Source organism: Portunus trituberculatus, chromosome 24, assembly GCF_017591435.1.
Source record: "Portunus trituberculatus isolate SZX2019 chromosome 24, ASM1759143v1, whole genome shotgun sequence".
Lineage (NCBI taxonomy): Eukaryota > Metazoa > Arthropoda > Malacostraca > Decapoda > Portunidae > Portunus > Portunus trituberculatus.
In genome coordinates this window covers 1,147,144-1,174,643 of record NC_059278.1, presented here as the reverse complement: position 1 = coordinate 1,174,643, position 27,500 = coordinate 1,147,144, and the positions used below count along the sequence as shown (strand labels likewise).

The 27,500-nt window shown below is 43.3% G+C and overlaps 1 protein-coding gene across 1 annotated transcript in view; it reads right to left on the bottom strand.

The window, feature by feature from the left end:
• Window positions 1-27,500, bottom strand: part of LOC123508487 (protein slit-like) — a 339,938-nt gene that overhangs the window by 61,191 nt on the left and 251,247 nt on the right. Inside the window, 1 exon segment of the mRNA XM_045262247.1 lies at window positions 4,482-4,553. Within this exon segment, the coding sequence (XP_045118182.1) occupies window positions 4,482-4,553 (72 nt within the window).

The window sequence follows — 27,500 nt, the reverse complement described above, 5'->3', positions numbered from 1 at the left end:
TTTCAGTTTCTGTTTCTGTGCAGGTGGTTCATTGTATCGTCTGTGTTAGTTGCCTTATGTGCTTTCCTTACGTTTTTAGAATATTGCATTTATTTCTCAGCATTTACCTTCTCTCATGTTTTTAGGAGTTCCCCATTGAGGTAGTCCCACCAATCTACTTAGTTTCTTTCTATTTCTGTCGAGGTGCTTCACTGTATCGTCTGTGTTACCTACCTTATGTGTTTTCTCTACGTTTCCCGAGTATTGCATTTGTTTCTCAGCATTACTTTTTCTCTCATGGTTTTAGGAGTTCCCCATTGAGTTAGCGTCTCCCCAATCTACTTAGTTTCTCTCTCTTTCTATTTCTTTGCAGGTGGTTCGCTCTATCTTCTATGTTGCCTACCTCATGTGTTTTCTCTACGTTTCCCGAGTATTTAATTTATTTCTCAGTATTTATTTTCCCTCATGTTTTTTTTAGAAGTTCCCCAATCAGTAGAGTCTCCTCCTCCACAACCCCACAGCCACTAAAGACTTCTCTCAAATATATGTAACTGTGATGCATTAAGTTGGTATATTTCAGGTGAGATAAGATTTTAGATAAGATCTGTTAGGCAGTATTCATCACGAAGGACTATTTCAAGATAAAACTCTGAACGAAACCTGTCTACTGTATTTTACCTGTAAGTTTTCTAATACATCTTTTCAGTAAACTAACTATATTTCTGGTATAATATCATTTCTTCTTTTTTGTTTTGCCTGTAAGCTTCTAATACATCTTTTCAGTACGCTAACTATATTCTTAGTATGATATCAAGTGCATTTATTTCCTGTCTATACAACAACTAATATATTTTTCTCCGTAGACTGCGCAATACATTTTTCTTCTTTTTTTTTTTTTCGCCTCGAGACATCTAGTAATTCCAGACACAGCGGTCCTTGGCACTTCCTGGAAAGCAGAAGGGGAATGGGAGGACTGCTTTCACCCTCCACCTCCACCACCACCACTACCACGACAATCCAGTCCCAGCCAGCTACCTGTAAACCAGCAGAAAATTACCCTCATTCGTACTGCGCATATCTCCATTTCCGTATCGGCTCATCTGAATCTAATCCCGAGACCAACATAACACACACACAGATCCGCCACACAATAAACCTTCTACCTGCACCTGGCAATTATCTCCGCGTGTACCAGCGCTGTGCATCTTCATCTCCGTATCTCCTAATCAGCATCTCGCCTCATCCCTCACAAGGCTCATTGGTTTATGCTCATTGAATAAAACTGACGTAACAAAATGAATAGACTGAACGTAAAAGAATGTGCTTGTTAAATATATAAGGGCTATGCATTTGTCTTGGCGAGAGAGAGAGAGAGAGAGAGAGAGAGAGAGAGAGAGAGAGAGAGAGAGAGAGAGAGAGAGAGAGAGAGAGAGAGAGAGAGAGAGAGAGAGAGAGAGAGAGAGAGAGAGAGAGAGAGAGAGAGAGAGAGAGAGAGAGAGAGAGAGAGAGAGAGAGAGAGAGAGAGAGTGTGTGTGTGTGTGTGTTAAGTTTTCTCGCCTTTTCACCAAGTAGGGAACGCAGGGACCTTCTCTTGATGGCCCTCTCTCCCTTACGAGGTGACCTGGAGGCCCTGAGATGTACCTGACGAGAAACCAGACCTCAGGAAAGTAAATGAAGAGGAAAGACTTGAATCACCTTCCTGAACATCACCCTGAACGTCCCTGGCCGCCCCCGCCCTCCTTGCCCTGCCTTCCTGACCACCTCCACACGCCTCGATCCCCTTACTCATCCCTGGATCCCTTAAAGCATGCAATCAAGGGAATCTGAACCCATGAAGAGAGGTAAGTAATAGATAGATGCAGGAAGATAAGCGTAAATGGTGGAATAGGTAATCTTTTGGCTAACTTTTTCGGCCTTGTTGAGGGACTGGCTTCTAAGTGAGTCTCTTTGTTTAACCCTTTCAACACTATAGGAAACATTTTTACTTTCAGATTTGTGTACGATTAGACCATTTCATTGACATTAGGAAGCTGTATAAAATCACCGAATAGTAACCAGAAGGAATGTGGAAACGCGTCACGGTACTGAAGGGGTTAATCGTTTTTGCTGCCCTTGGATAGTTTTTCCCTAATAAAAAAAAAAAAAATACATAAGGATTTCGCTAGATGGAGATTGATTAAGTGGACAGTGTGAGTGTAAGTGAGTGGAGTACAGGTTGAGAACACACTAACACTTCCACTGCATAATGATCAGTATTCAACGCTTTGCCCTCTCACCAAGACTGTTTCCAGAAGCAACGTATAAGATTAGCCAGATTTCTGAGTGCGTTTCTTTTCTTAACTCCTTCAGTAGTGGAACACATTTTTACCTGAAGAGGTCTATGGAGGTCAGAAGATTAATGATCAAGTCTTCACTATTTTAATCCACACATGAGTTTCTGAAGCTGTACAAAATCACCAGTTAGTAACCAAAATGAATATGGAAACGCGTCATGGTACTGAACGTAAAAACCTTAGCATTTGGTCCCCAGATCCATAGCAAGTGCACCAGTATCCTTCATCTGTCTAAAAGTAGTATAAAACCACCATTTAATAACCAGAATGAATGTGGAAACGCGTCATGGCACTAAAGAGATTAATAGAGTAGAAATCTTAGCATTTTGTCCCCAGATCCATAGCAAGTGCCATTCAAAACCCGTGTATCCTTCATCTGGAGTCTAAAAGTAGTATAAAACCACCATTTAATAACCAGAATGAATGTGGAAACGCGTCATGGCACTAAAGAGATTAATAAAGTAGAAATCTTAGCATTTTGTCCCCAGATCCATAGCAAGTGCCATTCAAAACCCGTGTATCCTTCATCTGGAGTCTAAAAGTAGTGGAGGTGGAGCAAGGAGTGTTTCAGAATATGGTCTCACACAGGGCGAGGGTCAAATAGATCAAGTCTGAAGGAGAGGTAAAAAGTTAACTAATGTGACGTGAGGAGGAGGAGCGCAAGACTGATTAACATATGGAAATTAACCTTATCTTGAGTTTCTCCGTTTTCGATCTTTCCAGGACAGAGAGAGAGAAGGTAAATTGATTGAGAGGTCCTTTTCTACCCTGTATTTATCTTGTCTTTAACTGGTTCCTTTTAAAACACCTTCATGATTGCATTCTCTTGAGTCTTTTTTGCATTCTCACCCTCAATCTTTACAATTCACTGAGGGAGGTGGAAAGAATTAAGTGACCCTGTTTCATGTATATACGATTCTTTTTCTTGGTTGAGTGTGGATCCGCCAAAGCGTCAGACGTACAGGTTGAAGAAAAGCCACTATAAAAATCCTTATTTCTCATGCATTTCTGACGTTTCGGGACAAATTTTTCTTTTTTCTATATTCATGTATCTATTCATTTATATTGATTTCTTTACTCATTCATTCACCTTTACTTACCCATTTCAACTTATTTTTCTGCCATGTCCTCTCATAAAACATCCCGTTCCATTGGTAAACTCTTTTGGGCCTCTGCTATTAAGTCTCTATCAATGAACATTCCCTCAGCCTCCCTTATTCAGTCCCTAGCGATTGAAAAGTCTGTGGATCTTTGTTTCCAGCGCACCAAACACCGACCGGGAGCCTCTACTATCCAGCTCCCAGTCTTGGAACAGTCTATCCTTGGCCCTTTCCTGTCTAATCCACACAAAAAAGTCAACGTAGAAGACTCAACAAGCTGGAATCGCAACCCTGAGGAACTCCTGCACTACTTCCTGTCTGGCGGAAGCGATAGCAACGACAGTAATAGTGAAGTGTGCAAGGACTCGCTAGGGGAAAGTGTGAATAGAATAATAGAAATGAATATGTTAAAGAAAAGCGAGGAAATTAAATCCATTCGTAAATTGAGTTAGAAAATTAAATCAACGTGTAAACAATGTAATAAGACTCAATCTACATGTATACAAGAGTAAGAAAAACTGAAAATAAAAGTTAAATAAGTAACGAAACGAAAGCTACATGTAAACAAGGAGCGAAACTAGACCTTCGTGCAATTATGAGTAATACAACTAAATCAACGAGTAAAAAAAAGAGTAGCAAAAAAATTAAATACACGCGTAACCAAAAAAAAAAAAAAGAAAAAAAACTTCAGACACTCGCCCATCCACAAGACAATATCGAATTAAGCTCACCAGGGGAACATTCCAGTCCAGTTAGTGTTGGGGCGACATCGCAACACCCTCCAGTACTTTATTGCATTTCTTCACCCGGCCAAATACAATTATCCCTTTCTCCTAAACTCCATTACCCTTCCCATTTACTTTTACATTCTCACCTTCACCGTCTCCATTCCTCTCCTGTCCCTCTGCTATCTCCTATCTCCTCCCGCTCACCATTAAGCGTACCATTTACTCCTTCCCTTCCATCAGTCAGCCCAAGCATCCCTCCACCCTCTGTCCGTCACTTATCGCAGCCTTTCCCCACTCGTCCCTCTCTCCAAGGCCTCAACGCAGCGGCAGGTGGTACTTACAGTCTTTCCAGTTTGTGCAGATCCTGGAACGCTCCCTGCTCGATTGTGTGCAGCTTGTTGTCGTGGAGTTGCCTGAAAGAAAGAGAAGATTGATTAGTGAGTGCTGGACGTGATTGGGAAAGAAAAACAGACTTAATATTGGTAAGAAATCGAGGAAAGAATTGTAACTCGTGCAAGGCTGGAGATAAAGAATAGGTGAGGAAACGGAGGTGAAGTGAGGTGAGGAAAATACGTCAATAAATGAGGGAGGGATATGAGAGAAAAAGAAGGAAATGAAGAATGAAGGGGTAAGGAAGAAAACATAGTGGTGTAAGGATGGAGATAAAGAATAGGTGAGGAAAATATGTCACTAGATAACGGAGGAAAATGATAAAAAGAAGGAGATGAAAGGAATGTGTAAAGGATGAAGCGGCAAAGGAAAATGTACCAGTGTAAGAATAAAGGTGAAGAAAAAGAGGTGAAGTGAGGAAAGTATGTTGTCACTAGATGAGGGAGGAGAAAGAGAAAAAGAGGGAGATGAAGGGATGAAGGGATGGAGGTGGTAAGGAAAATCTAACAGTGCAAGAATGGAGGAAAGAATAAAGGTGAAGAAAAAGGATTGGGGTGAGGAAAGTATATCGTCAGTAGATGAGGGAGATGAATGGAATGAGGGAATGGTGAAGGAATGAATGAATGAAGAGGGAAATAAGGGAAGGAGGATGGCACAAAGAAAGTCGGGAAGAAGAAGAAGAAGAAGAAAAAAGACGGAAAAAGATAATCTAATATCATTTTGTATGGCATCCCATCCCTTTGTTCTCTAATACGATTTCGTTACAATGTCATTTATTCCAGTAATACCTTGAGACAGACGGTACGATGGCATTTCTTTATGTAAATGTTCTTGTTTCTGAAAGTCTGCGTATATTTTTTCCTCTATTTTACTCAACCCTCCATCACTCACTCCATTCCGTCCCATTCAGAGGTTCGTCCGTCAATACATTTTTGGGACCACTCGTACATCCACCTGTCACGATCACCTCTTACGCATTCATATATTTGTCCGTCCTTTCCGGCCACTCCTTGCCTCTCCCCTCTCACTGTTTACCTGTCAGCACACCTGCCTTGTTCGCCCCCAACCCCCTCTTCCCTCACTCCCACCCGCCGCCCTCACCATCGCCTCAAACGAACCAAGTCGATCAAGTTACGTCCATCTCTCAAATTCTTGACTTGCTCAGTTGACTCCCGCCCTTCCTGTGGCTTGGTCAGGGCCTAGCGTGGGTGTGCGGGGCGTGGCGTAGCGCTGTTTAGCATACTTGTAGGTACAGCGCGGCCAGATCAACTTTGTGAATGAAGGAGACAAGTGAATGAGACAAGCTCTTCTCTCTCTCTCTCTCTCTCTCTCTGAACAATAGATACTAAACGGCACGTAGTTGCTGATACCCAAAACACACCATGCTAAATACAATTATCGTAGGGCTAGTTGAAATATTCACCTTTATACACGCCACAAATCACCCGCTTATCGAGAGACATACGAGGTGCACAACACACAATGCAATAACCCATACCTGGCCGCCACACCTGCGGGGCGCCGCCACACAACAAAATCGCGCATGATCATAACTAAGTCACCGTCAGTGGGCGGCCACCCAACTCACTCGCGGCAAAAACAACTCTCCGACCCGGACGCGCCCTCCTAGGCTCCGCTGCTCGCGTGGGAGACACATGAAGAGCCTCACTGGGGATAGGAAGAGCATGGGAGGAGGAGTGAAGTCGCCGCTACTCCCTGACACACACGTTGATCCCCTGACAGACGCCTCCCTCGCGTCGCAACACAGCCTTTACGTTTTCCGACCGTCGAGGTATTAATGAATAGCCTTTCCGTATATATATATTTCGTTTACGACGTCTCTGATTTCTTAGCGAGGCAGTAAAACGTTTTTTTCTTCGCTTATCTTTCTTTAAACCGTGTGTGTGTGTGTGTGTGTGTGTGTGTGTGTGTGTGTGTGTGGCTGGCTGTGTGTAATTGCTGCAAATTTACAAGTTGTGGGATTAAAACGAGGAGGTGCGGTCAGCTTAGGGTTCCCGTGTGGCCGCCACCAGCATCCTCACACTGCCTTCACCTGCTTAGCAATGCTGGAGAGTGTGGCGGAGTGCTGGGCGAGAGCAGCATGAGGGGACGGCCCACGTGGGAGGCCCTAGACACGCAGCGGACAAACTAAGGGCACGAGAGGCAACTACACCCTGTTAGGCCCAGCGGCGGCGCTCCCAAGTCACATTCCCCAGATAGACGACGCTGATACTTGCCAAATTCAACGCGAGCAATGCTGTAAGACGATGACACGCAGAGGGGAAGCTAGACACAGCGTCGCGGGGCTCGGGGTGCTGGCTGGGGCGGGATTCATGTGAGGGCACGCACGACAGGCCTCGGTACTACATTCCTTTGCCTGAGACGTCGCAGCCTCCCACTCCAGACAGGTTTGACTTCGAAGTAAACTGTTTATAGGTTCCCCTCCTTGACGTCTTTGGCTCAATGTTATCATGAGTTATTTATCTTCCACACCCACGGCCGCGGGGCTTCGGGGCGTCCTCTTCCTCCTCCTCTTCCTCTTCCTCTTCCTCAATAAGGTGGTAATGTTGACGAGGAAAGTTACGGGAACGTGCCTTCACCTGCGCAACTCATAATTTTCTCTCCTAATTTCGCAGCTGGTCTGTGCTGTTGCCACTCACACCACGCCGACAGTAAAGGGCATCACATAATATGTATTCCTTATATGGCCAGGCCGCCCTGCGATACTTTTTGCAGCGGGTCACACTGACACCTCAGGGACTCAGAGGAGGAAAAGGCGATTTCTTTTTTTCTAATTGCGTTGCTGTTTAATTTTCAAAAATTCATGTAATATCTCTCAGAAAATGAAAAAAAAACTCACTCTGAGTTGCCTCATTATAAATGGTACAGAAAAACACTTTTAGAAAACAAGATGGATAAGTATAGTACGGTATAATGAGTAAAGAGTGTTATTGACGGGCGAGCCGAGCGGCGCTAATCAGTGGTGGTATCATGGGAGGCCATCATCTCGTTAGTTCAATCTAATCAGCTTACCAATGTAAATATAATGCAGCATTATTAATTTATTTTATTGGCAGCACGCTCAGGATTACTGTAGTGGCGGGCGCTGCATATAAATCTCCAACACCTGCTCCCGCCGACCTGCGCCCACACCTGACTCGCGTGAGCTTGTCTCGTAAGTCAAGCGCGATTTTATGAACAATTAGTTCACGACCATGAAAAAAGGAATAACTGCACCATCTTTCCCGGTGCGTGGCGGCGCGGCGGTGGTGCGTGGCGGTGCGTGGTGGCGTGGTGGTGTAATGGCGGTGTGGTGGTGCACATGGTGCGGTGGCGGTGCGGTGGTGGTGCCGCGGGCCGGGTCCTGCCAGGCTGTTTGTTTGTTTACTTTGCGCCGCGCCTGGCTGGTGTGCTCTATGGGCGTTGTTCAGGGTGGCTTTGTTTACCAGAGAGGCCGAACAGGTGGCCATTCTTCCTGTGACTTCCTCCGAGTGTCACTGTGTCTGTTGTTAACGGGAGGAGGCGGGGCCGCCCCGGGACGCAGCGCCGCGGCATGCTCGGCGCGCCCTGCCACGTCTCGTTAACAACAGCGGCCACATTAATTATGAATCAACCTCACTAGGCGTCAGTCACCCCCGCCCAGCCAGCCAGCGGGTTAGTTATCCGGCCTGTCAGTTACTCAGTCCAGCGTCTTGTCAACTCCGCAGTTAGTCAGTTGATCAACGGGCTTGTCTGTTAGTAAGCCCAAGTAAATATAACCAGTCAGTCAGTGCCTCAGTAGGTCAGGTCATGAAGCTTTCAGTTAGCTTATTTTCATGTCAGTCTGGAGGTGAAGCTTCCAAGACTTATGAAGCTTCAAATGGTCTCGTGCCTCAAAAGGGGATTCGGTGAGTGGCTGCACAACACACTCATTTAGGAATCTTTCACCGCTGTGCTGAGTCCATCTCACACACGCACACACACATACACACACACAGGATCCACGCCGCGGCAAACCAGTCCACGGATCAAGTTTTATTTCACAGGTGGGAATAGAAAAATAAAGTTCGGTATCAAGATTCGCCACGATGAACTAAATTGCAATCCAATTATACATTTTAGGAGGTGTACTCTCTCTCTCTCTCTCTCTCTGGGAAACGAAGATCGATAACCACAAATTTCGCCGAAATCTCCAAATGGCAACGAGGACTTAAGAAATGACCATGCAAACTTAACCTGCCCGCACTTCTTCCCCCAATAAGGCCCGCCAGGTATTAATAATCCACAGGTGGGGTCAGGATGATGAGTCAAACCCTCCCAAAAATACATAGCATCTTAAACTAATATTTTGAACCGTCTCGGAGCCGCCTGCGATCACGGACGAAAATAGTGCACGAGGGGAACTAGTTTTTTTGGCGGAGGATCTCATTTGCATACGAAACACCATGTGGCGGGAGTATTTACAACGTGTGCGCGATAACTCGACCAGCCGCTGTACTGCTACGAGGGTCCGATCGAGGCGGGAAGGATTTATTCGGGCAGCAAATTAAAATGTAAATAGCAAAATGAATCCAACACACGAGGAGAGACGTGCGGATGAGCCATGAATTTGCGAGAGGAGACTGGCGGCTCACTACACACTTGAAGAACGCCACTCCGCCAGACATTCTGCGTAACATTTTTGCATTATGAAACTCCACATTCAGGAACGCTTTGCTCACTCACCACCAGATGATTAGCTAGGTACGCAACACTGTTTTCTTCTGTTAATAATGTAGAAAATCATGTTAACTTGTCATTGAAACCATAAAAAAAACCACTCTGTTCACACATCGAGATAATAAGCTAGGTCGACAAGACTATCCCCTTTAAATAACAACCTAGAAATCGTGTTAATGTGTAACTGAAACCGCACAAAAAACACTTACAAACCTACACAACTTCAACACAAGCCTCTGGAGAGAAGTGTAGACGCGGCGCACTGTCTCAGAACACCCTAAACAAACTCATCACTCTATCACTGCTTGGACATTTTCTCCGTCTGCACCTTATGATTTTTAGCGCATTACCATACTCGTGGCGGAGACTTGAACGCCCACGAACTGCAATGATATTAATCTACGTGAAAATATGCGCTTTCCTGATAAAATACTTCGTTTCGCTCTTATCTGAGACGTTAAGGCAGGAATAAAGAAAGAAAAGAAGAAAGAAAAGAAAAAATGGAAGGAAGGAAAGAAAGGAGGGAAGGAATCTAAACGGAACAGGAAGAAGAGGAAGAGAAAGAGAGAGAAGGGAGAAGAAAGACAAGAAAAAAAAATGGAAGGAAGGAAAGAAAGGAAAGAATCTAAACGGAACAGGAAGAAGAGGAAGAGAGAGAGAAGGGAGATGGGAGGAGGAGGAAGGGAATAGGGAGGAGTATAAGAAGTGCATAATATTGATAAAGGAAGATGGATGGATGAAGAGGGGGACTTGGACAGGAAGGAAGGGAAAGGAGAGAACTTGGGGTGTGGAGGAGGGAGAAAGAGGGAGGGAGAGGGAGAGAGAGGGAGGGAGGGGAGAGGAAAGGAGGGAGATGACGAGGGAGAAGGACACGAGGGAAAGGAGAAAAGTGGCTTGGTGGGTGGGCGAGAGAGAGAGAGAGAGAGAGAGAGAGAGAGAGAGAGAGAGAGAGAGAGAGAGAGAGAGAGAGAGAGAGAGAGATAACAAAACACATTCTGCATTTCATATCGACAAATCTGAGTGTGATGTAGAGAGAGAGAGAGAGAGAGAGAGAGAGAGAGAGAGAGAGAGAGAGAGAGAGAGAGAGAGAGAGAGAGAGAGAGAGAGAGAGAGAAGAGAAAGAGAGAAGAGAGAAGAGAATAGAAAGAGAAACACACACACACACACACACACACACACACACACACACACACACACACACATCCACGCATCTAGCCATCACACAATACATAATAACATGGATATCTCTCGCAGCAGACGTTAACGATGCCCGATACAGCCACGATAAACTCTCCATAAACAAGACTCTTACACATTACATCAGCGTCTCCTATTGGCTGGTTAGAGGGATATCTGAGCGCTGATTGGCTGCTATCATGCCCGTGCCACCTATATAAGCCTGGGGGAGGAGCGGGAGTGATTAGTGCCATTGTGGAGGGGTGACGTGGAGGGTACAGCAGGTCAAGGGTCTGTCGCGCGCCATTACCTCTCTCCCATCTCTTCCTTCCTCCCCCACCAGACCAGCTATCCCCTCTCCCTCTCTCCCCGAATGAGAGAGGGAGAGTCACGTGGTTTTGTTTTTCTCATATTTCCGTGTCAGGTTTTTGTTGTGTTTATTTTTAGTGGTGTGTGTGTGTGTGTGTGTGTGTGTGTGTGTGTGTGTGTGTGTGTGTGTGTTCTTCATCTCTATTCTCTAATATTTTTTTTTTGTTTTCCGTGACATCTGAGGCGTTCATTTATTTCTTCATTTTTTCCTTTTCATTCCTTTGCCAGTCTAAGTTTGTCACGTTAAGAGTTCACAAAAATCCAGCAGCGTTAATATTCTCTCATTTCCTGCACTTTTCTCTCTCTCTCTCTCTCTCTCTCTCTCTCTCTCTCTCTCTCTCTCTCACACACACACACACACACAATATTACACTTCTAACATGAAAAAAAATAGATAAAATAAAAGAGACGAAATGAAATGAGAAATACGTATAATATGAAAACTCAGAGAAAAAAGACAATTCTTAATAATTTCGATGTGAAAATATGCAATTATGCTGTGTATGTGTGTGTGTGTGTGTGTGTGTGTGTGTGTGTGTGTGTGTGTGTGTGTGTGTGTGTGTGTGTGTGTGTGTGTGTGTGTGTTTGATAATTGAACCACAAATAAAAGTTAGATAAACCCACGTAAACACACAAACGAACAAACAGCAGTCAACACATATACCATAAAAGACAGGTTAATTTCTTTCCCACCGAGGGCGTTACAGGTGAAGGAAGGGGACAGGTGCATGTGTCCGCTAATGAGTACAGGTGCTTCAGCGGGTTCACCTGGCAATCAAAACCCAGGTAGCAACAGCAGACCGGTATTCCGAAAGGTTCTGTTCTACCATCACCACTGTTTTCAAAGGCTAGAGATAATTAACCAGGTTTTCAAGATTGTTTTTGTTATCTGTTAATAATGTAGGAATATTATCTATTTGCCACTAGAACAATAAGAATATCACTAAAATTCGTGTATTTTCAGATTTTTTCCCTGTTGATAATGTAGAAATTTGTTTATCTGCCACTAGAACAGTAAAAATATTCTTAAAAAACACGTGTATTCCCAGATTTTTCTCATGTTATTAATGTACGAATCTTATTTGCCACTAGAACTGCAAGAATGTCCTCAAAACTCGTGTATTTTCAGACTTTCTTGTTGATAATGTAGAAATGTTGTTTTTCTGCCACTAGAACAGTAAAAATATTCTTCAAAAGCACGTGTATTCCCAGACTTTTACCTGTTGATAATGTAGAAAACTGTAGAAAACTTGTAATATTTCAAGAATATGTGTGTGTCGCGGGGGGGAGAGATCAAACTTACTACTAACTTATGGCTGAGAGTCCAACACATAATAGCGGCGCCACAAGATTGTCTCAACAAGCACCGATAATTCTCCTAATTTTTTCCCAGGTCTTCTCTCTCCTCACTCGTGAATTTATTACAGTTATAAATTCTGCAGTTCTATGAGTGTTTTTTGCAAGCTATTTTAATTATTTCTTCTTTTCGCTCTTTTATCTGCGTCTTTTCTTCTCTCACCTGACGTATTACTATTGTTAGAAGAGAGACCTTGGCTGAATCACGAAGGTTTCTCTACCACTTACACTCACCCGTCTTACCATTACACATTGTTGGAAGTGACTGCGGTCCACCAGTGTTTTTCTTTACTGATTCATGCGGTGCTTTGTTAACCCTTCAATACTGGGACACATTTTTTTTTCCTTGAGATTTGTGCACGATTAGACCATTTTATTGATATTAGGAAGGGTGTATGGAGATCATGCACGATTAGACCATTTTATTGATATTACGAAGGGTCTATGGAGATCAGAAGATTAATGGCCACAGTCTTCACTATTGTTGAAAGTATTAAGAGGACAGAGCAAACCTTGGCTAAATCAGGAAGGTTTCTCTACCACCTTTATGCTCACCTGTCTTACTACTGCGCATTGTTGGAAGTGACTGCAGTCCACTAGTGTTTTCTCTTTGTTAATTCGTGCGGTGCTTTGTTAATGAAGGAAAGGGTGGGCAAAAAAATCATAAACCTCATATTTAACTCGATAAGTACACAACCACTGCTGGGCCCGGCGGGATGGTGTGTGCTCTGAGAATCACTAATGCAAGGGACGATCTGGCCAGTGGTTAGTTGTGAAGTTACTCGCTCATTTGTCAAATTTCGGAAGGTTTTTGAAGGTACTGACCCTTTTATTGCTGTACTCATCTTATGTCAACACCGAGACTATTGTAATGAATTGTTTGGGTGGAAATGGAGAAGGAAAGGATGTGAGGTTAATGTTATCTTGGAAAGCCACAAAAGGACATTATTTAGCTCATATAAAAACAAGTCCTAAAAAACTTATAGATGATTAAGGGAAAAGATTAACAGTGAAAGGATTAATTTGATTTCTTTTAACCTGGACACCAACGCGGACTGTCTACACTAATACATCTGAGTGGAAACTATGCACGTTCAGTCTCGTACAGTCTTCTATCCTCCACAAGGCCTTCCTCTTCTTGCACAGACACATTCCACCAACTTATCACAATACAATATTCGAATTTACATTTTTACACCGTCCAGAACTGAATATATTTCTTACGACCCCGAAAAATGAATACTTCAATAAATATTCCAATCCTTCCCCTGTCTAGAATTCAATACCTTTCTCATGGGCGTCACAAAATTAATACTTCACTCGAGTCTCCATTCCCCACACGATCCAAGATTCCATGACCAGAAAATAAACACGATAGGACTCCAATCTTAAGGAACTCCATCTTACAAGAGAATACACACTTCAATCAGCATTCCACAGCAAGAGATAGGAGAAAAAATACACTAACTTAGGACGCAGAAAACAAAACTTAGGTGAAGGACTGGGGGCAGACAAGGCAACGCTCTCCCAACCACACCTGCACGGGAAAGGTGTTGTGAGCTCCGTTTCGCTGCTCAGGCCAGGTATCTCTAGATCAGCAAGTATCAGGTTCCTTGACTAGAGGGGAAGATAAGAAATAAAATGAGGAGGGATGGGACAGCGTAGAACAAGAGGGGCGGGAAACACTGCCGGACCAAGACGAAAAAACACGCTTGAAAATTTGGAGATAAGAAGTAAAAGAAATTAAGAAGGAAGCGTTTGGGAGGATTAAGAGAAAGAATTATGTAATGAGGAAACACGGAGGCGGCGGAGGCGAGGGGACGAAAGAATGTGGAGGCAGAAAAATCGTAGAATATCAAAAAAGAGGAGGAAGACATTCAGGGATTATTACACAGTTAGGAAATAATTTGAAGAAGAGAACGTGGAATATGAAGGAAAGAAAATGACTGGCGAGGTGCTTTGTGACGGCCGCGAGGAAAATGAGGAAGAAATAAGAAAAAAAAACCACGAAGGAAGCGGAGGAGCAGGAAAAGGAGGACGAATAAGAAGAGGAGGAGGAAGACGAGGAGGAAGTTCGACACGTCCTATAGAATGAGAGGACGGGAAATGGAAGGATATAATGAAGGAACGAGAATAACCGTGAAGAGCACACATATTTCACGACTTTTTCTCATATTTTCCTACTTTTTGCGGTCGTTTTTTCCTTGCTTAAGCACCTCATAAACCTCTCCCTCTTGAGTTCCAGCTCTTTCACTCTCACCATCACCACTCCCTCCTCTACCTCTCTCCCATATCTTTCCTCACCCCCAGTAACTTCCATACTCGAGATAACGAACTGAAAGATTGAGAAAGTTTAACGAATGACCTAAACTTCCTTATCAACGTAATAAATCGCTGAATCTCCCCGTACACTGGGCAGCTGAAGCCTTTGTGATGTGCCAATTTTATCCCCCTGAAAACTGGCGGACTGGCTGGAGGGATTTAAGAGTGTATTGTGAAACTTGTGGCCTCTTTAATCTGCCTGAAAAAAGAAGAATCAATTAACAAACTGCCTTAACGGGAAGACTTACGGCCGTGTGTGTGTGTGTGTGTGTGTGTGTGTGTGTGTGTGTGTGTGTGTGTGTGTGTGTGTGTGTGTGTGTGTGTGTGTGTGTGTGTGTGTGAGTCTGGCTCGAGAGGTGTGTACGTATGTAGGTGTGCACGTGTGTAGGTGTATGAGAAAGGTCGGGATGAGACTGAATTATTCCTTGCTCTCTCTCTCTCTCTCTCTCTCTCTCTCTCTCTCTCTGGTTAATAATGTAAAAAAACAGTTAAAACTACTAAAAAAACATAAAAACACCTTTAAAAACCCGTGTCACTCCAACCAGAGCCCTTTAAAGATTGGAAGTGTTTCAGAATACAGACCTGAAGATAAAGACAAAAGATAAAAGATAACAATAATCCTCCTACCACCACTGACTGTTCCTCTCCCTGCACTCCCACGACCCATAACCCACTGCGCCTGGCTGCTCTGCTCTCAAAGGCCCACCGCTGACCCACTGCCGGAACCCATTTTAATCTAGCAATTTCCGTAACTCATCCAGGATCGTTTCAAGGCTTCCCGAGCGTAACTGGCGGTGCACGAGGGCTCCACTAACAACTCCGCCACCTCAGCAACTTTCCGTAACGCATTAAATCTGAACTACCTTGACAATTGCTGCTACTCCGCCTCTCTCTCTCTCTCTCTCTCTCTCTCTCTCTCTCTCTCTCTCTCTCTCTCCACCACTTCGTTTCCTTTCCATTTGAGAGAAAAACTATATATGGAAGACACACCTTTGCCATTCGTCCTTTAAACCGGTACCTTATCGCCTCCCAAACCTTAAGATACTTTTCTCAATTAAGCAGCTGATTTTAGAGCTTGACTTTCCTCCTCGTATGGATAAGCTGAGGCGCTTCTGACACCTGGGACCGTGGGGAGACAGAGAGAGAGAGAGAGAGAGAGAGAGAGAGAGAGAGAGAGAGAGAGAGAGAGAGAGTAATAAATGAACCACGTCAAGATTCAAGTTGGCACACACGCACACACATACATACAAGTAACTCTCCCATCAGAATAATTCAACGCGTCAACTGGATAACTTTTTATGATTCCTGCTTGCCTCCCTCGGTCTTGAGAAACCAGCTGGATTAATTAAAGGCACGACGGTAATTCAATCCAGACACTTCAATGTAAAAAGAGACACTCGCTGCAAATCAACTCGCTTTGGACAGTAAAGTTACGGAGCCAATGAAAGTGACTGACGAGAGAGAGAGAGAGAGAGAGAGAGAGAGAGAGAGAGAGAGAGAGAGAGAGAGAGAGAGAGAGAGAGAGAGAGAGAGAGAGAAAGTTTCCTCCGTCTACCGTTAAAGTTTAGAGACACAATTAACATTTAAACAAGGGAAAAGGAGTTCGTAAAGTAAAGAGCACGAGAACTAAGAAAAAATAAAGACAAATTGGAGGAAGAGAAAGGGAAAAGAGGAGACATTTGTAAAGACGAGAAAAATAAAAGAGAGAAAGGAAAAGGGAAAGAGAAGAGGTTTGTAAAGTAACTGGCTCATGATGTAAATAAACCCAAGAGGAAAATTTAACAAAGGGGAGAATGAAAAAGGAAAAAAAGAAGTTTGTAATAGAAAGGAGAAGTGAAATAAGTAATGATGTGAAAGAGAAATAAGAAGAAGGGAAAGCAAAAGAGAAGAGAGGTTTGTAAAGTAAAAAGAGACGAAAAGTTAGAAAAAGAAAGAGAAATATGTATTGGAAGGGAGAGGTGAAGAGGTTTATGGAAGAAAGGAAACAAAAAGTAATATATAGGAAGAAAATTGGGAATAAGTAAAAGAAAGAAGAAGAGGTTTGTAAAATAAAAATAAAAGAGACAAAAAGTAAGATCTAGAAAAGGAAATGGGAGAAAAGGAAGAGGAAAGGGAAGAGAATAAAAAACCATGAATTAATCCTGAGAAAGAGAAATGGATACTGGAAAGGGTAAGAGAAATAGAGGTCAGTGAAGGGGGAGGGAAAGAGAATTAGAAGACATGAATTCATGCTAAGAAACAGAAATGGTTAATGGAAAGAGAAAGAGAGAAGTCAAAAAGGTAAAAGGAGATATAAAGGAAAGTAAAAGAGAAGCGAAAGTCTTGCCTAAGGTTGACAAGGAGGGAGGGAAAGAGAATTATAAAAGACCTGAATTAATGCTAAGAAATGGGTAATGGAAAGGGAAAGAGAAGATAGTAAGGTAAAGGAGATATAATGGAAAGTCAGAGAGAAGTAAAATTCTTGCCTAAGGTTGAAGAAGATGAATAAAAACTACAGCTTGTCATGTGATGTGCTCCTCTAAAGAATAAGGTTTCGTCTTTTCTCACAAGAATTCACCTCGTTTCATTTTTAGTTCCCAGCCTCAAAACTCCTTAAGTCGTTTTCCTTTTTATCATCTTCCCCAGGGCGTGCTTCCCTTTCTCTTCGCTTTATTTCATAACTTTTTGTCTGGAGAGCTTATTTTTTTTCTTTCTTGTACTGACCTTGTCTAGTCTGTCTGTCTGTCTGTCTGTCTGTCTGAGTGTATGTGTATGTGTATCATATGTTTATATTACTTTTATTACTTTCTTTGTGTGTGTGTGTGTGTGTGTGTGTGTGTGTGTGTGTGTGTGTGTGTGTGTGTGTGTGTGTGTGTGTGTGTGTGTGTGTGTGTGTGTGTGTGTCTGTGTGTGTTTGTGTGTGTTGTTGTGTGTTGCTACCACTGTGTTTTGTTGTTCTCTTCTCTCTCTCTCTCTCTCTCTCTCTCTCTCTCTCTCTCTCTCTCTCTCTCTCTCTCTCTCTCTCTCTCTCTCTCTCTCTCTCTCTCTTCTCCCTTTACCCACTACCCCACTCTCCCTCCCACCCTCACTCTACTACCACCACCACCACCATCACCACCATCACTACCACTACTACCATTATCAACCTGCCTAATTAGTAATCTAGGAGGCGTCTGCACACCTTTTACGTTCCCTACACCGAGACACAGGCCCTTCATCGCCTCAGGAGCGCCGATAAGGACACTGTCAAGCCCGTAGCAGGTAGACCAACGCCACTGATACCTGGTGCTCCCTTACCCGCTCAACACACCTGGACTCAATCACCGCTCTCTGCCACCTGCTACGTCTGGTCCAGGCCGTCTAGGGTGGAGTGTCCCGCTGGAGTTAATAAGGTATACACGAGGCTTGTAAGGTGAGTATGTACGGTACGTAGGAGTGTAAAGTAAATATTGATCGACATTTCTAGTTACGCTGGAGATGAGTGTAAGATGTGATTGAAGTGGTGGGGAGAGAGAGAGAGAGAGAGAGAGAGAGAGAGAGAGAGAGAGAGAGAGAGAGAGAGAGAGAGAGAGAGAGAGAGAGAGAGAGAGAGAGAGAGAGAGAGAGAGAGAGAGAGAGAGAGAGGTTCTCGTACTATACATATGTATTAGAAATATGTAACAAATGTAGCTACGAGAGAGAGAGAGAGAGAGAGAGAGAGAGAGAGAGAGAGAGAGAGAGAGAGAGAGAGAGAGTGAGTGTGTGTGTGTGTGTGTGTGTGTGTGTGTGTGTGTGTGTGTTTCACTGTTTGATCTGCTGCAGTCTCTGACGAGACAGCCAGACGTTACCCTACGGAACGAGTTCAGAGCTCATTATTTCCGATCTTCGGATAGGCCTGAGACCAGGCACACACCACACACCGGGACAACAAGGTCACAGCTCTTCGATTTACATCCCGTATCTACTCACTGTTAGGTGAACAGGGGCTACACGTGAAAGGAGACACACCCAAATATCTCCGCCCGGCCGGGGAATCGAACCCGGTCCACTGGCTTGTGAAGCCAGCGCTCTAACCACTGAGCTACCGTGTGTGTGTGTGTGTGTGTGTGTGTGTGTGTGTGTGTGTGTGTGTGTGTGTGTGTGTGTGTGTGTGTGTGTGTGTGTGTGTGTGTGTGTGTGTGTGTGTGTGTGTGTGTGTGTGTGTGTGTGTGTGTGTGTGTGTGTGTGAGTGGGTGTCTCAGCAGTGTTGGGTGATTGAATCTTGCGTCTAGATAGAAAAAAAAAAAAAGAGGAGAAGCAATCTTGATTTGATTATTTTGAGGACGAGCTGTTTGTATTACACTTTCAATTTCAATTTCCTTCACGGGGCGACAACTTCCGTGAACTGTTATTGGTTTACGCTTCCACTTCGTTAAATGCAATTCGTCTTCGCGTACCACTCATCGTTTCTTCATGCCTAAACCACAAGGAACATTCCCCTTCACGTATAATTACATTCACTGACGGGTATTTGCTTACGCCTCTGGTTCGTTAGGTTCATTAGTCCGTCTTGGTATAAACCGCGAGAAAAAAATGTGTCGCTCGTGAGTCTTGCGTAACTCTGACCGGCGGCTGCGGTTTGGTGGGTACAAGTCAAACAGAATCGTGAGCGCTGGTTGTGTTTACAGGGGCTGGTTATTGGTGCGCCGATCATACGTGTTCCTCTGGTTATCGCCACTCGCTTGACGTTAGCCAGACACGCCCCGAAAATTTGTATTGCTTTTCATTCACCGACGCGCACACACACACACACACACACACACACACACACACACACACACACACACACAGACAGACACACACACTAAAGGAGGTACCGTTCTTGATTCCTATAAATTTAAGAAACTAGACGTAAAAGAAGACAAAAAAAAAAAAGAAGGAAAATAATAAAAGAGAGGCGATAAATGAACTACATTAACTAAAAGGTACATAATGACTAAGTATACGAGAGAAAACGTTACGAAATAGCTCAGGTTATGAGTAATACGTATATACACACACACACACACACACACACACACACACACACACACACACACACAGGATAATATTTTCACGTAAACTCAAATGACAAAAACCTCGCGTCGTCTCCAGACTCCCAAAACTCCGTGGAAGGTGAAGAAACCACACCACCACCACCACCACCACCACCAGACACAAGAACAAACACAGCAGGACTTTTCCCTATCACGACGTCCTCAAGTTCCAACGAGCAGCGAACATTCCTCCTGCTCCACCTCCTACACACTTCATTTGCTCCCTACCTTTGTAATTTTTCCCCCTTTAAGACTCGGAAAAATGTACAGTTTACGCAACCCATCTACATTCTCCCCCCTCTTGCTCCTTTTCCTGCTTCTTACCATATACTCATTCTGCCGCCGCCTTCTCTTTCTCTCAGCATTCCTAGCACAGCATTAGCATTTTCCCCGACCCTACAGTCCCGGCGGGAGGGCGAGGCGCTGAAGACCGGCCGTGGGAGGGAGGCGGTGAGTCGGTGGGAGTGTTGGTCGGGGAGTTAAGGAGTCGGGGAGACGCGGTGCTCGCCGACCCTGTTACTTGTTTTTATAATGCTCTTCCGGAACCGTCGTGGAAGGTGCGTCAAGAGAGCCCTTTTTCCCCTCCTTTGCCTCCCCCGCCTCTCCATAGATTAGGGCAGAGGCGTGTTCCTTGTGATGGCTACACGTTTACACGGGAAATGTCTTCCTTTTTCCTTTTCTTTTGTTGTATGTCTGGGAAGGTCTAGGCATGTGTGTGTGTGTGTGTGTGTGTGTGTGTGTGTGTGTGTGTGTGTGTGTGTGTGTGTGTGTGTGTGTGTGTGTGTGTGTGAGTGTGTGTGTACACGCTCTCACGTACACGCCCACACCGCCAGTATACACAAGTTCAAGGCGAGGGAGCGAGGCACGGGAGGGGAGTGGCCCGGGGCAGCAAACAACAAGAAGGTGTAATTCCCGCTCACTTCCTGTCTGCGCGGCGGTAACTCACGTAGGTGTCGATGAGTGGGCCGTGCGTCGTTGTGCCCATCAGCCTGTAGCGCCGCCTAAGTGGATTCCATTAACCTTGCTACTGGCCGGCTATCTCCCCCTGTCAAAGAAGCCATTCACGCCGCGAATTTATAGCTCAGCAAAGCCCCTTCTGACGGCACTGTAATCCATACGAACCTTAGCCTTAATCTACCTTAATCATCACTGCTCGCCAACCATACCGTGTCCCTCATTTAATAAACCAATCGCGCTAAGGTAATTACATTCGGACCAGGAACTCGAAGGCAATCAACGGAGCTGTCATATAACGCCGCCCTCGCCTGCACCTTACCACCGCTCGCCAGAAAAGAAAGGCACCGCGAGAAGGAGAGAGAAAAATGTTGAGATACCTGAGGGAAGGAAAGGAGTTGGGAAGCGAGGAAAGTACATGTGAAGAGCGCAAAGAGGATAGCGGGATAGTGTAAGTTGAGTGTTTTCTTAGTGGAATGAAAGGAACGTGGTGTGTGTGTGTGTGTGTGTGTGTGTGTGTGTGTGTGTGTGTGTGTGTGTGTGGACAGGTGAAGGTGTGGGTGGAATGTTGAAGTGAGAGTGTGAGACTGTGTGTGAGGAGCATAGAAAAGTTATAGTGGAGAGGAGCATTGGAGACGACACACAGCCAGCTAAGATACACACTCCACTCTGATCCTCTCCTTATTTCTAGAGAGGAGAAAGCGTGAAGCTGTAAAGAAAATGGAAAAGTAATAAAAAGGAGAGAAAAGCATGGAAAAAGACACCCAGACGACACTAAACCTACTCTTCTATTCTATCTCTCTTTCTCCTCCTACTCTTTCTACTTTTTCGATCTTTCTGAATAAAACTTTCCTAGACCAGCACAGAAAGGTAGTCTATATATTGTCTCTACCGTCCTGCAATGCTTATCACCCTAACACTTCTATTTCTTTCTATACTCTCGCTTTTCTAGCACATTTCAAACTTTTTACGCTTTTAAACTGCACATAAAAAGGAGTTTACACATTGTCTACACTGCCCCTTGAAGCTTATCGCCCCAAACACTTTCACTTCTTTTCTCCTTCTATATTTCCTTTCTTCTACAAGTTCTCGGCCTTCTTACGCCTCTAAACCACCATATAAAGTGAGTCTATATATTCTCCATAGTCCTTTTTTTACCGTTTACCGCCTCAAACACATCTTTCTCCTTCTATTCTTCCTTTTCTGCAAGTTCTCGACCTTCTTACGTCCATACATCACCAAATAAAGTGAGTTCAAATATTGTTTATAGTCCTTTTTTCAACATTTACCGACCCAAATACATCTCTTTCTCCTTCTGTATTTCCTTTTCCTACAAGCTCTCGGTCTTCTTACGTCCATAACTACCATAAAATTAAGTCTTTATTGTCTATAGTCCTTTTTATTACCGCTTACCGCCCTGAACACATCCCTTTCTCCTTCTTTTCTCCTTTTCTACACTTTTTGACCTCCTTACAGTCTCACAAATGCACATAAACGGAGTCTGTTTACTACACCATACTATTCTTCAACACTCACCGCCCACAGCACTCCCAGGAGCCGCCTGACGAAGACTTAACCGAACAACAACAAAACGAAACTTCAGGAGGAGCGATTCTTACCGGCAGAGTTCCGAAGCGAAGGACAAACACTTACTGGTAACGATATTAATAAAGATTTAGGCCCATATTCATAAACGCTTTCCTCTTTCACCCACAACTATTTTCCAAGGCCACGGAGATGATTAGCGGGGTTTTCAAGCTCCTCCAGTTCATAATGTAAAAATGATATTATTCTGCCTCTAGAACCGTAAAAACACCTTAAAACTCGTGTCAATTTAAATGAAGCCTTTTTGAAATAGTGGAGGTGAGACACATAAGAAGAATACGGACCTTAGTGAGGGTGCAAGACAACGCCACGCCATCGCTACTGGAAATCCGGCCCTTCAGGTGAGTGAGGCAGGTAGGTTTAATTAAAGACAAGTGTCGGCCTATCGTGCGAAGCCTATCAGGGAGGAGAACAAAGCCAGCCATTCCAGATAAAGGAAAGGGACAAAGAAAGGAAGGAATAAAGGAACGAGCCACGTGAATAGGAAAGGACTGAGGAGAGAGAGAGAGAGAGAGAGAGAGAGAGAGAGAGAGAGAGAGAGAGAGAGAGAGAGAGAGAGAGAGAGAGTGTAAATTATTCCGTCAGGTGTTATCGGCTTTGGTCAGGTGAGAAAAGCTCGGCACAGCCACACTCGTTAATTAATCCAACAGGTGAACAAGACACCTACCGCAGTAAGAAAATAATAATAATAACAATAATAACAATAACACTACTATTACTACCATTACTACTATTACTACTACTACTACTACTACTACTACTACTACTACTACTACTACTACTACTTCTACTGAAAATAATAATAGAAATACAGTACAAAATTTCAACCTTTCATTTATCAATACATTAATTCCATCTCTTTTACATCTTTATAGATATCAAAACGAAAAATTAGAATAAAAATCATAAAGGAAAAGGCGCATTATAAGAGAGAGAGAGAGAGAGAGAGAGAGAGAGAGAGAGAGAGAGAGAGAGAGAGAGAGAGAGAGAGAGAATGGAAGTGCAAAGGGAATGAGGTGAAATTCTCTCTCTCTCTCTCTCTCTCTCTCTGTGTGTGTGTGTGTGTGTGTGTGTGTGTGTGTGTGTGTGTGTGTGTCCAGGGATGCAAGGCGCCAGAATAGTCTTTTTCTTCTATTACGTTTCTTTCCTTCAAGTTTGTAAAAGTAAGTTTGTGTTTTGCCGGCATCACTTTTTCCATTACACTTAAATTTCACGCTTAGTTTATTCTCGTGTTCTTTGTTGCTTGTGTGAAGGAGAGAGACCAAAATAAATCAATAAGGAGGAATGCAAGAGGAGGAGGAGGAGGAGGAGGAGGAGGAGGAGGAGGAGGAGAAGAAAAAAACAGAGAATCTTTAAAGAATTTCATATTTTCTTCTCTTGTCATATTATTTTTTTCTGATCATTTACAAACACACACACACACACACACACACACACACACACACACACACACACACACACACACACACACACACACACACACACACACACACACACACACCACAATCCGCTTCATTGTTTATATAAAAACAAAACACACACACACACACACACACACACACACACACACACACACACACACACACACACACACACACACACACACACACACACACACACACACATAAAAAGCCAGAATTCTAAAACACAGCCATGCACAAAATCAAACAACGAATAAAAGAAAATAGAGACTGGAAAACTGTGCACAAAGGTTTTTTTTTTCTCCCCTGCCAAACCAACATCGCCCTTATTTGAAAACGTAATTACAGTTCACATCCGTACAGAGAAACAAATTTAACCCCTTCAGCACCATGACGCATTCTTATATTCACTCTGCTTACTATTTGGTGCTTCAATACAGCTTATGTGAGGGATTAAAATAGTGTAGACTCTGGCCTTTAATCTGCTAACCTCCATAGACGGTTCCTAATGTAAATAAAATCGTCTAATCGCACCCAAAACTCAAGGTAAAAATGTGTCCCAGTATTGAAGAAGTTAGATAAAAGAAATGAGTGAAGAAACGCACCACCAAACACACCTGCGCAATGGATTCAGAGGACACAGGAATATAACGCTCGCTTTAACTGGAGAATCACACCAAACACTCCAGGTAAAAATGTGTCCCAGTATTGAAGGAGTTAGATATAGAAAATGAGTGAAGAAATGCACCATCTGAGGCAATGGATTCAGGGAAGGACACAGAAATATAACGTTCGCTTTAACTGGAGGAAAAGTCATAAAAATAAGACTTTGCTCCCGTGAAAGATTTAATCCATCCCAAGAGTGTGGCGCTCAAAGCAGAAGGTTCGTAAGGAAAGGTTTCTAAAAGGTTTCTCATTTGCATAACAGCACATCGGCAGCCCGGGACAGGTAGTGAGGGTTACCTGGCCACCGCGCCCCGCCCCATGTCTCCCCACGTCCCTCCCGCCCTCCACCCTCAGTTATCCTAATGTATTTCTTAACAATTATATAATTTTAACCTTCTACCTGTACCTTACCTGCGCCTTTATTAAATATTCCGCCTGGCCTCGGGTTATAAATCATGATAACAATTAAGGTGTAATATTTCACAAGGGACAGGACTCGCATTCATGTAATTATCCACAGGTAGCTCAGTATAGCCCACCTGCCTGGGATTCACTCTACCCCCCTCAGGAACTCTGCACATCTATACAATATTGAAACCTAATCTGAAATACTCCTGTTCCGCACCTGGACAGCTTTCAAGGAGGTCTGTTTGAAGTTACACTGGTTTAAAGGTGTTTTTATATAATGACAGAAGAACGATTTTCTTTTTACATTATCAATACTTCAAACACTTGAAAACCAGGCAATTAATCTCAGTAAGCTTTAGAAATACCAGCAATACAGCAGATTGTAATTAAATACGGTTTGATGAAGGTTTTATAGGATGTTTTAAAGGTTTTAGTAACAGAATAACGAGATTTCTACATTATCAACAGGCAAAACACTCTTGAAAACACGGCATATTATCTCAGTAGACTTTAGAAATAGTAGCGGCATAGCAAATTGTAACTAAATACGTCTTGATGGTGGTTTTACAGGGTGTTTTAATGATTCTAATGACAGAATAATGAGATTTCTACATTATCAACAGGCGAAACACTCTTGAGACCCCAGCGGATTATCTCAGTGGCCTTAGAAAATACTGGTGGTGGGAGAGCAAAGCGTTTCTAAATACGGGGCCATTATTAGGTGAAGAGGAGGAGGAAGCAATGATTAATCTGACAAACATATGCAACCACTTCCACAAATTTATTTCATTTACTAAAAAGGATTTGCACCTCCAGTCGAGCCGCCACATCCCAATCCACTTTCCGCCTCGCCACAGACACACAGACAGACAGACAGACAGACAGACAGACGTGCACACCGTTCCTCTTGAGTAAACATGTTGCCATCCACTCCAAGAAAAACTCGCCATCGAAATACTCAAATGCTCCACATGATTATTTCGTGCTAATTCTCGCGGGAGGAGACCCTTGTGTGTGTGTGTGTGTGTGTGTGTGTGTGTGTGTGTGTGTGTGTGTGTGTGTGTGTGTGTGTGTGTGTGTGTGTGTGTGTGTGTGTGTGTGTGTGTGTGTGTCGCAGTCACACACTGCCAAGATGAGATGCAGGAGATAAAATACAACACATAAGAAGGCAATTGTTATTTTATCTTAGAGTAAATATGAAGGAATAAATCAAAATAAATCAATAAAATGAATGATAGCTTGCTAAATAGACAATAAATAACGTTCTTTAATGTGGTGTGTGTGTGTGTGTGTGTGTGTGTGTGTGTGTGTGTGTGTGTGTGTGTGTGTGTGTGCAGTAAAGCATAAGACAACGTGAAAATTCCAGGTTTTATTATATTTTCCCCAGCAAGAAATATGGTGACGGACTGCCACTCATAAATCAAGCAGCGTTACCAAGACGGCAAGTTGCTCCTGGGAATGACGAGTGTGTTGAGGAGCTACACCGGAGCAGCTCATGAATAAATAAAAATCTCTCAAGGCTAAAGACGGCAAAAAAAAAAAGTCAAAATTTGTCATTATTTGGCCAATTATTCAACTCTTGACACGTTTACCCCATTCCATCTACTTATCTCTATCATTTTCTCCTCATCTCTCTTCCTCTTCCTCCTTCTCCACCCACTCACTTATCATCCGTTTTTCCTCCTATTTCACCCAGTTATCTCCATTCATTTTTCCTTCTTTTCTTCTAGCTAATCTTCGTCTTCCTTCATCACACCAAGGCACTTCCTCATCTAAAGTAATCCTAAGTTAGTCTGACTTAAATAACTTTACTTTAACTAACCTCACTTTAACTAAATCTAACAAAAGCTAACTTCAATTTACAAAACCTACACTAAACTAACTCAAATTAAAATCAATAACTCTGATCAAACTTAGCTTTACATAACTTTACCTTAATTCAAAGGAGCAAAAAAGACTGAGCTTCTATATTTTTCATACTTTTCCATTTTTTTGCTTTTCCACGATTTTTTTTTTAACTTTTTTCTACATCTAATCAATCAACACCAACCTATCCTAACATTACCTTATCTTTCCAGCATTACTTGACCTAATTTGACCTTAAATTAACCTTACCTAACCTAACCAGCCAAGATATTTATCCCTGCGATTTGGGTAATTCTTTCGGACCTGCAAAGGGAGTGGCAAGCAAGTGGGCATTTTTTTTTTCAATTTTTATGTTCCCCTTCTCCAGTTTTCCCAACCTAACAAGAGTACAACCTATTTTCCCTATTCCTCCCTATACATTCCTTTACAACTCCTAACAAGAACACAAACAATCTCCCTATTGTTGTCTACACATTCTCGTTTTCCCCTCTTACGTGAAAAAAAGAGACTTAACGTGATCTATCCTTACTACACTAGAATATATTACCTTCCTTATCTGAATATAAGCTTACCTAAAATAACCTAACATGATGAAAAATAATCTAATCTTCTCTTACTTCACCACTACCACAACAAAACGCTACAAAACACAACATAAAACTCAAATCTAATGCAATATTTTCCCTTAATCTGGTGCTATTAAGACGTGTCGAAGCCTGTATTTGTTAAGCAGCAGGTAACAAATCTCTTTTTTATGCAACACACCCAGAGCAGACCCGGCGCATTCATCACCAGGCGAGCCACACCAGCAATGCAAAGGAGTCATCTGGATGCACGTAAAGAGGCGGCAGCTGTCACCTGTACCACTGCCTGAGCATCCCGCCACCATCACAACATTCAGGCCAGTGCTCTGAAACCTGACCTAATCTAACCTAACCTAACTAACCTAACCTAACCTAACCAACCCTAATCTAATCTAATCTAATCTAATCTAACCTTAACTTTAACCTAACCTAACTTAACCTAACTTAACCTAACCTAACCTAAGTTAACCTAACCCAATCTCACTTCACCTCACCTCACCTAACTTCACCTC